The sequence below is a fragment of the Cyprinus carpio genome, chromosome B14, assembly GCF_018340385.1.
Source record: "Cyprinus carpio isolate SPL01 chromosome B14, ASM1834038v1, whole genome shotgun sequence".
Classification (NCBI taxonomy): domain Eukaryota; kingdom Metazoa; phylum Chordata; class Actinopteri; order Cypriniformes; family Cyprinidae; genus Cyprinus; species Cyprinus carpio.
In genome coordinates, this window is record NC_056610.1 from 6,257,337 (window position 1) to 6,271,061 (window position 13,725).

Consider the following 13,725-nt stretch of genomic DNA (forward strand, 5'->3'; position numbering starts at 1 on the left):
CACAGTTAAGAAAGTTTTTATTAAACAAAAATATCATCTCACATGTTATTTGAATGGCACCAGACTGATGACAGATACAGAAATGTGCTCTTTTACTGCCACATCATCATAATCTCTCGAATTCACACATGATCAGAAGATCGAAAATATCCACGGTTCCAATTACATACATGATTCTGCAGTTCACATGCTTTTAAAAATGCCTAATGATTGTTGATGTGCAGGAGCGAGAGCGGCGCGGCCTGCTTTCATTTGCCCCCCTCTGCAGCCTTCTTCTCCTGATCGATATCTGTGAACACAACACACGAGATCCGTCAGAGATATACCAGACTGCATTATGAACCAGTATAACAAGTCACATTCACGTTATTAAAAACCAGATTGGGAGAGTGTTTGTTAGCTGCAGTCCTCTGGAACGTCTCGTTATTGAGCAGCTGAGCACTGTTAGAGAGCGTGAGTTATATTACATTACCATTACAATGCCAGCGCATCCAGATATGTGAGCTATTTCCCTGTTTGTTTGTTTATTTATCTGTCTATCTTTTTTCTTTGAGGAAACTGTACATGCAAATTGAGATGTAAATACTGTCTACTGAATTACCTCCACTGCACGAGAAAAACAAATGACACACACATACAAAACAAACCTGTGGTAGAAGATGTTTCTGTACTACAACAGTGCATAGAAAACAATAGAATAATTATTACAGACAACATTAACACATCTACTAACACACGAGAAAAACACACACATGATCAAAATATAAAACCTTTTTAAATGAATATTTTTGATCCATCTGGTGATTTGGGTCTGAGCATCTGGGTCCTGAAGACTAGTGTTATTTTAGTATGACTGAGATATTACAGGTTTTATGCATATATATAAAAAAAATTTATATATTCTCTTCACATTAAAAAAATTTATAAAAACACATTTATATTTTTAGTATATAAAAAAAAAATAGTTTTTATATATATTTTTATTTAGTTGTTTAAGTACATAAAGTTAGACTCATTGTCATGGCTTTTTTATGTTTTAATATTTATAGTATTGTATGTCTTATGAATTGCTTAATCTCTTGTCTGCACAACAAACTGACCTTCAGGTACTAATAAAATACCGTGACCTTGACCTTAAACTAAATTACAAGGAGAAATGTTGCCTTGGCAAATAGCTGAAATAATTTGATTTCAGTTAGCGTTTATTTTCTTTTTTTTTTTTTTTTTTTGTGGTTTCATTTGAATGAACCCTGCTGAATTTAAATATCAAAGGCAATGCTTGCAGAAAGGATAAATCTAAGTCTTATGTGCTGGAGTGTGCCTGGATCTGATCTTCTCATTCCCTGCAGTTACATTTCACACCTGTACGGAGAAGTGTTACATCAATATTATGTAATAATATAATAATATAATATTCCTGAAGCTTACAATCCATAACTAGCTTTCTTTGTGATCAGTTCCTTTGTCCTTTGTTTTAGCTCAGGTGAAGAAACGAGGATGGTCTTATCTCTGAAGTGTGTGTGTGTGTGTGTGTGTGTGTGTGTGTGTGTGTGTGTGTGTGTGTTTGCTTTGCCGTGTCAGACTGGCACAAGACTGTGCAAGGGTGAGCTGCAAACAATGAATCATGCGGGAGAGGCAGCCAAACCCGCTCACCTTCTTTAGTGGGCAGAGTGTTCTTCTCCGCCGTGTTCGTCTTCTTTAGACATTTCTTGTCGAACTGCTGCACTTCTTCTTTCACAGGGTTGTCGCTCATTTTGGAGAGTCTGTGAGGATTCAAGTCATTGAAAGTTAAAGGCAGTGTCCGTCTCTACATGCGATGTTTGCTTGATATCATCCTCAATAAAACTATTTGTGAATCAAAACTCAACTTGTTGGTATTCTTATGCAATAACGCTCAATCCAGATGTGTGTTTGGACAGTACTTGTGATTCTTTTGCTCTTCGACTCTTTCTCACACAGAGCTGGCAAACCATGCAAACGGCGTCTCGATCGCGGCTAAACCACATTCTGAAAAGCAGAAGTGTGTGTAACTACCCAGGACCCGTTTCCTCAAAGGTGTGAGCTGAAGTTTTGGTGACTGTATGGACACGTCGACACACCCTGTCCTCAGGTGTGTGTTTATGTAAGCCCTTATCAGCCAGAGCTGCAGGAAAATCACTGGCCTAAAATTACACTCTACTCAAATGGGTTGCTTTCCTCGCTTTTTGCATAACTGTAGAAACCACGAGTGCGCTGGAGTGTTTGACAGATAAAGTCAGCATAACGCTGAAGTTACAGAGAGATCTGCAAAACAAGAGGAAGTCATTCCACAAAATCACCCAGTGCAGCTCTATCAAGTAAACAGACAGTTTCTCATTAAAGTAACCACGGTGTCTTAGCAACACTAAATATTCTGAATTAACTCTTGTACTCAAGTCACCACTCAACAGGACTGAATACCTTGAATAGTTTTAAGGGCCAGATCATATTTACTTTTTTCTTGCAACTAATTATCAGATCTCATTTTTTTTAAAAAGAGAGAGAGATACGTGAACACAGTAACTTTGAAAACATTTCAGTTTAGCAAATCAAATTATTCATGCACTGAACGTCTTCTCACATTAGTCTCCGTTGAACAGAATATCAGAACAGTCTTATGCAAATACAAATACAGTAAACAAAGAAGAAATGATCTTAGTAGGGCAGTGTGCACATGATCACTGCATCTGCCGATGTTTTATATGACCACGATCAATTCCTCATGTCTTCACCACACCCAACGTGACTCGCGCCAAATCTCTGGGATTTTGCAACATTGCTACATACTTGAAACATTTGAATGTTTGAAACGTTCCAATCGACGCTTTGCCGCGTCTGCGTATTTTAAACTGTGTATAACGCATTAATGCGCCATAAGAATAAATGACAGACTGCGCAAACCATAGGCACACACACACACACACACACACACACCGCAAATAGCTCGACGACGCCACAGACTAGTACGCTAATTAAGTACACTGCATACTGCACTGACAGGTGAGCACAGACATATGCTGTCCTGCTTTGATTTTTCCCTTCGTATTACTACACGTGTTAAATGTATAATGAAATGTAAACGCATATTGTATCAACTTTGCAATTGGATAATGTTCCTGCATACTTTTAAAGAGAAACGTCCGTCTTCATTTAGACTAAAATTAAAAGTATCTGGAACCGTATGCAAAATAATATGACATGAGACGGTACAGCAGTGCAGAATCTCTTTCCCAGATTAAATAAACCTATGATTGGGTGTATTTAAAGAGCCTCACCTGGCGCTGGCCTCGGGACTGTAGTACACTAGATAGGCTGGACTCAATCTCTGTGCTGCTCAAGGTGGGCAGCTGCTTTAAATACACACCGTTGCACAACAGCACGGATGTAATCCGCTCGCTCTGATTGGTTCAAGCTCTCACTACTGCATTCGGATTGGATAAAGGCGCAGCGCTTCTGCATTGTGATTGGACGAACCTGCGGTGCAGTGAAGTAACGGTGACCGAGTGTGAAGAGAGTGAGAATTCTTATAAACTAACGTTACAGTGAAAAACGTGACGCGTTTCTAGAGGACGAGAGAGACATCGTATTATATTAAGTCTTGCAGTTGAAGTCACAGACTGGATATAAAAATGTTGAAGTATATTTTCTACCTATTAAGGCAGTGGATCTAGCAGCAGCGGCATCTTGTGGCGATTAACCTTCAGGAACTGATGCAAAATCCGAAATAATACTTTTAATATGCAAAACAGAGAAAGCCCTCTTTTAATTTAAATTAAGTCACTTTGCTGCTGGAAAAATTACAAGACATTATTTTGCATCTTGTTTATTCGAAATTAAACCAAAACTTGATTTGATCTACATAAAAAGTAGAAAATCACATATTTTCAATATAATATAAAGGAATAGTACACCCAAAAATAAACATTTGCTGGAAATGTTCTCACCCTCAGGCTTTCCAAGATCAGGATGAGTTTGTTTCTTCATCAGATTTGGAGAAATGTAGCATTGCATCAGTGTCTCAGTGATGGATGCTCTGCAGTGAATGGGTGCCGTCAGAATGAGAGTCCCAACAGCTGATAAAAACATCACAATAATCCACAGCACTCCAGCCCAGCAGTTAACATCCAAAAGCTGCATGTTTGTAAAAGCTAAATTCATCACTAAGATGTTTTCATCTTCAAACTGTTGCTTCCGGCTAAAATACGAGTCCATAATCCATAATAACACTTCCTCCAGTGAAAAGTGTTCTGGTCTGAATCAAGAGAGAAATCAAGCACTGATTACAAGCCAAAACAGCTCTTTGTGTCTGGATTTTGATGTGAGAGACAACAGCAGATGCACTTTTTCACTGGATTGTAGACTCCTATCATGGACTCATCTTAACGCTGGATTTGTTTCATCTTTTGTCTTCTCCAGATGTTCACTGATGGACTGGAGTGCTGTGGATTACTTGTGTATTATTGTGATGTTTTTATCAGCTGTTTGGACTCTCATTCTGACGGCACCCATTCACTGCAGAGCATCCATTGATGAGACACTGATGCAGTGCTACATTTCTCCAAACCTGATGAAGAAACAAACTCATTTTGACGTCCTTTAAGTGAAATATGTGTCATTATTATTTATTAAAAACAATACAAACAGCTCAAAACTAAATTAACACAAGGTTTCACAGACTCTAGAAAAAAGAAAAAAAGTATTTGAGAAAAACCAAAGCAGGTGTTTTCTCTTAACTGCATATGGATTGTTTCACATTTTAATAGAACTGAGCAAGTGCACGGCTTCATTGCTTAACATCGGCTATACAGCACACATACAGCATACGTCTTCACTGTCGTGAACACACCAGCAGATTGGTGATGCAGTAAATGCTGAACTGAAATCCATTAAGCAGCGCTGAGTGTTAACCTGAGCCCTTCTGGAGGTTTAGGTGATCATCTGGAGCACCTCTTCAGCTGGTCGTATAGGACAGTGGTGATGCAGGAGCAGAAGATGACCACTGATCCTCCACAGCGGCCCAAACCCCTCCGCCTCCTCCGTCCACCTGGCCCTGCATGTTAGCCACCAGCACAGAGAGTTCAACACAGCAGTAATAAAGGAGGACACTAGCCACCAGCCCGGAAAGTCTCAGACATGGGGTCCTTCAGCCCAAAATACAGGCTGCTCCTCAAGGCATAGACCAGTATGAGCACGAAGGCAGTGCAGCATCCTGACGCTAACAGCCTCGACGCTAGCTTGTGCAGTATGCTTCTTAATGCAGAAAAGCTGGAGTCATTCCTGCAGTTCTGCAGGACGTTCTGCACGCGCTCGGATGCCCTGCACCCAAACCCTCCAGAGCCAGCAAACTAGTATTTATCACATTGCTTTTAGTTTATTAAGATAATCATAAACACACTAGCCTGTGTTTCCCAAAAGCATTGTAAGCTTAAGCATTGTCACCAATGGAGCTACGATCAACTTAGGCTTGCGAAGCTTTTGGGAAACACAGAGCTGGTTTGTAGCGCAGCTAGGTTTACTGTTTACTGCTCTTTGTTTTTTTCTTCTTTCAGTTATTCACCAACATCTGCTGATGTCTCACACATTCATGGAAAATAGCTCAGTTATGCATTTGCGAAATAAAGTGGATAGCAATGGTTTAGTATGTTTACTTAAAACACTCATGTAAACAAATGTATTATTACACACATGACATTCTGCGGATGCTCGCCAAGTTGAATTAAAATTGCATCTATAGGAGTCTTTGGTAGGCGACACATCTTCTAATATGACTCCACTATAAAAAAACAAAACAAAAAACAAATCAATCAATAAATCATGGTGTCCAGCAGCCGATTTTCAGCAGCTAATAAATTCCGAATGTCCTGTCAGTATGAAAATGGACATATTTGTATATCATATGAAAACAAGTGTGTGTCAAATTTTGTGAAATCAGGCCACAAGGTGATAAGCTACTTCACATTTTCACTGACAACTGCAAACATGCATTAAACATCGTGTATGTATAAGATAACATAACTACTCTATTGTGTTAAGAACCCTGTTTTGTAACTCATTGCACGTCAGCACTAGACCAAGCTGGAAGAGAGTTCTCAAAAGTATTTGGATCTGTTGTTGCAGACATGATCTGACGGATTTGTTAGGTGTGGCCTATTATGACTAATATACCCATATCTTTTCTGCACAAAGTCCAAACTTATCAAAACATATGGAGAACGAGTCCTTCTGGGGAAAAGATGAGGTTCCTGATTTTCAGTGGGAATGATCATATCACTGCTGTCCAGCAGAGGGAGCCACAGGATATAATCAAATAGAGTTTAGTACAAAACTGCATACATTTACTCTAGCTGATTATTTATTTTGATATAGTTTAGTATAATCAGTTTGCAAAGAAATATGTGATCTCCAAAAGACCTAAAGGTCATGAAATGTTACCTTAATTTTTTATAAATCCTAACGCTGAAAACAGACTCCTCTGTAAATTTAATGTTTGTTTCACTTCCACAAATTACTTTCCTAACAGATTAACAAAAGCAACGTTTGTTTGCAGATAATTAATCTCTTTTTAGCAGGATGCATTTAAAATAAGAATATATGAATTATAACAATGCAAATGTTTCAAGAACGCAAACACAAGATAAAGCCAAAGCAGTTTAATATTGAATTGAGCATAGTTTTCTGAAATACAAATGATTCAAATCAAGCATATCAATGAAATCAACACAGAGGAGGAATCCGAGGGTAATCAGAATGGCATAACGTAACCAAAATTTTTTTTTTTTATAGAAATGTTCATATATAGAGTTATTAAAAACATCAATGAAAAACAAACGTGAAATAAAACCAGAGATGTTTGTTAAGGATCTGCTGTTAGGTGCAGCCTGCACAGAGCACATGATAAAACCGCTTGAGTCGAGCTCAAAATAAAGTGTGTGTGTGTGTGACTGTCTTTCTCCAGCTCTTCATCACGTGACTTCACCTTCTCAAGCACAGGAATGAACCCAAGCGCATGTGAATAAACAGACGCGGCTGTGAGAGCTGTGGAAGTGTAACAGAGTCTGCCTCGGGGGTCTTCAGGGCTGATGAACGAGGGAGCTGCTGTGTTACGTTACAAAGGGACGTGACTGAAGAGATACGACACGGACTCGCCGTTGTGGGTCCTGCGGATGGCCTCGGCGAGGATCATGGAAATGTCGATGACCTGCAGAGAGGAAAGAAGTCTGCATCACACCGTGCCAAAGGAAGAAGACACCTCTCTCACACGTCACTCGGGCTTCTGTTTTCTAGACTGCATCCTCCTCGAAACCTCTGGACTGTGTTTCTTGAAGCTGATTCTGTGATTTGATTTGACTCAGGCGTGTATTTTTAAATGCTGAGCAGAAGAGACTTCTTTAAAACATTAGAAAATATTTCACTTCCCACAGATTCAACTCTATCACAGATTAAACACTGTGTGAGTGTTATAATAATACAGCTGTTGTAATTATCATCATTATTATCACTGTCTTACTTTATTTTATTTTACAGAACAACAGTATGATTACAATACTAACGTTTATTAATGTTGATGGAGCTTTTATTTTGGCGTAAACCCACAGGAAGCCCTCAATGCTTCTTTTTGTTGACAGCAGCAGATTTATAAATGATTCTCATTAAGAGTTTAAGTGTTGATAACATTTATTGACTATTTTTTGAGACAAAGGTCTCTTCAATGATTTTGTTCAAGGATATTAAATCAACAGTTTTCAATAATTCAGTTATATACACACACAAGTATGGTATTTGGGGTAAAATGTGCCCCTGCTGCTGGGACTAAAAGAATAATTGTAATTATAATATACAGCTTGCCAACTTTTCCATAATATTTATTAAACTGAGCGTCCAATTTAGAGACAATTAGTGCATTTATATTATATTTTAAAAAATGATATTAATATATTTACTTCCACTAGAATTTTTCATCAAAATACACTGAAAAATGCACAAACTTTTTCACGAACAAGGAACAAGTATTAATTTTTGGTATCATGCAAAACATATTACCCCAGCTTGAGTATTTGTACCAGTACTGGGTCTCTTTTACTCCTCACCGCTGCATACATTTATACGATTTCTAAAGAAAATAAACTGCTTTTTTCTACAAAACGCACTCCTTCAATGTTTAATTTAAAATAATACAAAAATAACACATTATTAAAGTAGTAAAAAAGTAATATATTGTCTTTAAAGTGTTACTTTAGGCCTTTAGGGAAAATAAAATGCATCTCCTGTGTAAAACACCTTAAAAAATGAATAAAAAAAAAGTAACTAAATACTTTAGCTGTTATTGGACTCCATTCTCTTCACTGTAATGCTGCTCCAGTGCAGACACAGCTGAACACAAGCTTTGTGGCGGGACAAACCTGTATTTTGGGACAGTGCTTCATCTTCTCCTCCTGAGGAATCGTGTTGGTCACCACTACAGCCTCAAAGCAGGCGTTGTTGATGCGTGAAATGGCTGGTCCAGAGAAGATGCCGTGGGTGAGGATCGAAAAAAACACAAACACACACACACACACAGAGAGAGAGAGACACACACACACACAAACACACACACACACACAAAATATCACACCTTATTAATAACTCAAACAGCAACACACGAGATAGCACACTTTATTATTATTGTCATTAGCATCTCACTTATCAACAGCGTGGCAGACGGTGCCGCAGGTGTCCGCCATATCATCCACCAGTATGGCCACCCGGTCTCTCACATCTCCCACCAGAACCATGCGGTCCACCTCATTGGCCTTCTTCCTCTCTTTGTGAATGAGGGCGAAGTCGACATTGAGCCTGTCTGCGATGGAGGTGACCCTGTCGATGGAGAAACAGAGCTCAGGGGTCAGGCACCACACACACTAAACAGGCAGTGAAGCAGACGCCCGCAGACCTCTTGGCTCCTCCAGCGTCAGGAGACACGATCGTGCAGTTCTTCCACTCGGGGATGTTCTCCTTGATCCACTTCAAAACGGCAGGCTCGGCATACAAGTTGTCCACCGGAATGTCAAAGAAACCCTGGAGGAGGAAAGCAGCAACTCCGAGGTCAAAATAGAACAAGGCATCTTTTGAGGAAAAAACAGCGCTTCAAATAATGTTTGTGTAGATTGCATCATTTCGCCACTAGGAGGCGAGAGGTGACTGTTAAAAATGAGTTTGTCATTGAATCATTCATTCAAGAGATTTGTTCAAACACGCCAGTGGTTCTCAACCCGCGGGCCGCATGTGGCCCGTCACGAATTCAAATGCGGCCCACCATGCTGAAAACAATGAATTTTTTTTTTCAGTTTTACAATTAATTTTATTTTTTTTCAGTTTTACAATTAATTTTATTTTTTCGATTAATTTAAAAATGTACTAAAGAAATATAAGCTAAAGCCTAATGTTTTTTATGTGAAATTATTTTGTTTTTCATATATTATCTTCAGACATGAGCAGACCTACTCACACGTTCCGCATTTAACGAACACATACAAACATGCACTTTGGCAGAATTCAATTCAAATATTCATCAACAGCCATTAGTTCGGTAAAATTGAGCATCAGAACAGACAAATTTGTTTTTAAGAGAAAAAAAAAAAGAAATGTGGAAAATGCCAGCGAATGAACACATACAAACAAGATTAGTCGCAGTAGTGAAGGAGAGTGCTGGATTTTCGGTTTGCTCCGCAACTCACTTGAAGAAGTTCAGGCAAAAGGAAACACCCATACTACGTAGCAATCATCCTTAATTGAAGAAATGTGGCAAAACATCTCTGGAGAGAACCTCATATTATTAAATTCGAAAGTTCTTTCCATATTTGGTTCAACATAGGCTACATTTGTGAACGCACATTTTCTGCAATGTCGCGCGTCAAGACATGCTCCCGTGCGCGCGTCCGCGAGTCCGCTAGGTAGGCGTGACGTAAAAATCGCCATGGTCTGAGCGGAAGACCGCGTGCCCCCCATTTGTTATGACCGCGCGGACAGGTGCGCGTGGTCAGTAGGCTTCAAAAGCACAATCGCACATGTGCAGGCAGTGTGAAGAAGCCCATTGCTACTCGAACCTGTGCAATCCATCAATAAAAGAATGTAAAGACAGCCAGATGTGCAATAATTCTGGGCAATTGTTTGTTCACATGTTTGTTGCAGAGCGGAATTAATGGAAGAAGTCCGTGTCCGCTCTGGCCGCGAATATAACACAATTACTGTATTTGCATTACTCTAAGGGTAGGTTTAGGGTTATGGTATGTGTAGATGTTAATAAACCATAATTTTATCGACAGCATTTTTCGTTGTCGAATTGTACTACTGTACCACTGTTTTAATGAGAGGTAGGAAAATCTGACCGCGTAGGACAAATCGACAGAACACCAGGTTGCTCAAGCAGAAATATAACACAGGCTTTACAATCGCAACTTCATTACTCCTTTGCTGTTACTCCTTTCGAGCCGAATTTCACAAAATTGGTCAGCTCCCGACAGCATCAGGTGTTTTATTTATGGGGAGTAGAATTATTTATTTATTTCAATTAATGTAATCGATTAGATATCATAATATTTAGGCTATAATATTATAAATCAGGTTGGTTTGTATTGGTGACGTAATATGTAAATGATATGCGTGCGGCCCGCGAGACTATAGACTTGGACCATAGTGCGGCCCGCTGGGAAAAAAGGTTGAGAACCACTGAAACACACTGATTCATTCATTAATGAAACAAGTATTCGAGTGAGTCACTGAATCATTCTTTCAAACTACTTTTTAATAATTTTAATATTAAATAATTTTTTTTTTAAATATATTTAAGTACATATTTAGTAAAATGGTTAATGCATTCAAATTAATTGAACAATTTTAAACAGACTGCAGGGATAATATTGTCACACATTATTTTTTAGAATCGTGATCTCTATTTGAGACAAAAAAAAATAATTCCTTCCCAACTTATCCAGAATCATACAGCTCTAAGATGTAGGTAAAAAACTGACAAAGACTGCACCCCTCCCCCCCTCCTGTTATTCTCACTCTACACCATCAAGAAAAACAAGTCATGTTTGCAGAGTAATCAGCACATTTTGTTCTAAAACAGTGTGCGTGTGAGTGTGTGTGTGAGTGTGAGTGTGAGTGTGTGAGTGTGTGTGTGTGTGTGTGTGCGTGTGTGAGTGTGTGTGTGTGTGTGTGTGTGTGTGTGTGTGTGCTGTGTGTCTGAGTGTGTGTCTGTGTGTGTGTGTGTCTGTGTGTGTGCTGTGAAACCCACCTGTATCTGAGATGCATGCAGGTCCATGGTTATGATGTGGTCAGCACCAGAAACCGACAGCATATTTGCCACCAGCTTGGCAGAGATAGGCGCCCGACTCTGCAGAAAATGAGTGAAAGAACAAAACAATGATGCACAGCACCTGCTCGCACAGAAACTCTCCTGCTGTCACTGTGACTGACGGACAGCGACACAGCCTTCGTTTAGGAGACAGACAGCCCACCTTGTCCTTCTTGTCCTGCCGGGCGTAAGGGAAGCAGGGGATGACCGCTGTGACCCGGGAGGCCGATGCGATTTTGCAGGCGTTGATCATAATCAGAAGCTCCATGAGGTTATCGTTGATTTCTCCACAGCCGCTCTGGACTATGTACACATCCTCTCCACGCACGCTCTCTCCGATCTCCACGCTGCACAAACAATTCGAATACGCTCATGGCTAAGGAGCTTCTTACACCTGAGCTACTGTAGTTACATGTAACACAATTATATAGTTTAATCACAGAATAACAGCAGCTGTAATCAGTTACAGTTAATGAGACAAATGTGTGATTGAATTACAGTCACTTATGAGAATGTTAACGATTATAAAGAGGGTTACATCTGAATATTTTCACACACATACAGATCGATTTCTATCCCAAAATGCATCGGCTGCTCTAAAATATGAGCCACCAATGTTTCAGGAGTTTGGGACACATGCTTATTCCATAACTGCTTTATTTCCTATTTGGGTTTATGTACATGCTTTATTTTTTAATATTAACTTTTTTTGTTTGTTTCAAGGCATTGTTAGATGCCGGTCATAACTATGCAAAGATGTGATTTCAATATCATATCATAGTTATTACACACTTTCTTGTTAAGATTTTACATCTGTTTTTAACCTCAGAATGATCTCAAAGTAAGACGAGCTGCTAAAGTCTGATTTTGTGGTGGCTGTGCTTTAAAATTAAATTATAATAATCTATATTATTATTATTACTATTATTATTATATAACCCTGCCTGCCCTAAATGTGTGAAAATGATTAACAGTTGAAAACATTTATTAGTAATCAAATGTAAAAAGTTTCATTAATAGAGTAATTGAAATAGCTACACTACTCGTTATATTTTAAATAGAGTAACTTGTAATCTGTAACCTTTTGCGTTTTCAAATGCTATTTAATGGCAATATTACACAAAACGTACGTCCAAAATGAAGCAAATAGACGTCGCCTCGCGTGCAGATGCACAGCCTTCTGGGAGTTGTAGTTTTTCTGAAACCCACGTGGAGCGCTGGCAGCCACCGTCTGAACTACAACTCCCAGCGGCGCGCGGAAAAAAACGGCGCTTCAACATTAAATGTATGCATTTAGCAGACGCGACTTACAGTGCATTCAGGCTATACATATTTTATCAGTAACGTGTGTGTGTTCCCTGGGAATTAAACACACAATCTTTTGCTCTACCACTGACCTACAGGAACACATGTTAAGTACAGAGCTAAAACACGCTCAGATGATTTTTGCAGAGATGACTCACCACGTCTCTTGGTTGCTGAACTTTTTGGTCACCACTTTCCCCAGCTCCAGCCCGAGACGGTCCGCGACCTTCTGAGACAGGTCCTGGTGCGAGCTGCCGCTGAAGATCTTGATGTTAGGCATGTTTCTGTCAGCTCCGCGGAGATCAGAGGGAGTGCACGAGGAGATGGGATGTCTGCGCGTGAGCCGGAGAATGGTGAATCCCGCAGATATCTGCTGTCCGAGGTTGATTTTACCGGGAAAGTGTGAGTCGCCACTACCTTTCCGCCATAGTGGATTCTGCACGTGACGCGCGTGACGTCACAGACACGCCTCTTCTAAAGCGATTCCAACTCCGCCTCTATCTATCTATCTATCTATCTGTCTGTCTGTCTGTCTGTCTGTCTGTCTGTCTAAACTTTTATTGTGTGTATAATGAAATTTTCAGCCTAGGCTTTCTTATGCCAACATCAAAGTTTGTCTTGACAATTATATTTTACCTAATTACGCTTCAAGCATGTTCCTCTCATAGAAAACCATTTTAAGGAAAACACTTAATGTGGCTTATTAAAGATGTTTTCTGAATGGCCAAACTCAGTAAACACACTTTTAACAAAGCATATAATGTACAGATGAGCAGATGAGTCCAGAATAAGAATGCAACGCTTTTAATTACGCGTTAAGCGTTTTCCTCCCATAGAAAACCATTATAAGTATTAAAAAAAACGCTTGAGTGACGGTATACTGTTTTCCAACATTGAGGCGGGTGTAGATTAATGTAAACATGACTCGCGTGGAATCCCCTAAACCCACACCTAAACACATGAAAATTTGCAATAGTAGGCAATCTAGGTGTGAGATGGGCACCAATGGTCAGAATATTATAGACAAAAGAATAATGATTAGCAGCAGTTCAGAGTCAAGTATCATG

At 39.5% G+C, this 13,725-nt stretch overlaps 1 protein-coding gene and 1 pseudogene across 1 annotated transcript; both read right to left on the reverse strand.

The window, feature by feature from the left end:
- tmsb1 (thymosin beta 1) lies at positions 1 to 3,430 on the reverse strand. Its single transcript, XM_019083833.2, has 3 exons — positions 3,294 to 3,430; positions 1,654 to 1,763; positions 1 to 289 (listed from the first exon to the last, which is right to left on the reverse strand). The coding sequence occupies exons 2-3, from the start codon at positions 1,751 to 1,753 to the stop codon at positions 249 to 251; spliced, it is 141 nt and encodes a 46-aa protein (XP_018939378.1). The 5' UTR covers positions 1,754 to 1,763; positions 3,294 to 3,430; the 3' UTR covers positions 1 to 248.
- A 3,223-nt stretch (positions 3,431 to 6,653) lies between these two features.
- Positions 6,654 to 13,136, reverse strand: LOC122139580 (annotated as a pseudogene).
- Positions 13,137 to 13,725: the final 589 nt, after the last annotated feature.

What these genes read in the sequence shown, in the direction of transcription:
- tmsb1 (XM_019083833.2), bottom strand. Translation starts at nt 1,753, where the DNA reads ATGAGCGACAACCCTGTGAAAGAAGAAGTGCAGCAGTTCGACAAGAAA. An exon ending in CACTCTGCCCACTAAAGAAG is followed by an intron (nt 290 to 1,653) that starts GTGAGCGGGTTT and finishes TTGTGTTCACAG; the next exon opens with ATATCGATCAGGAGAAGAAG.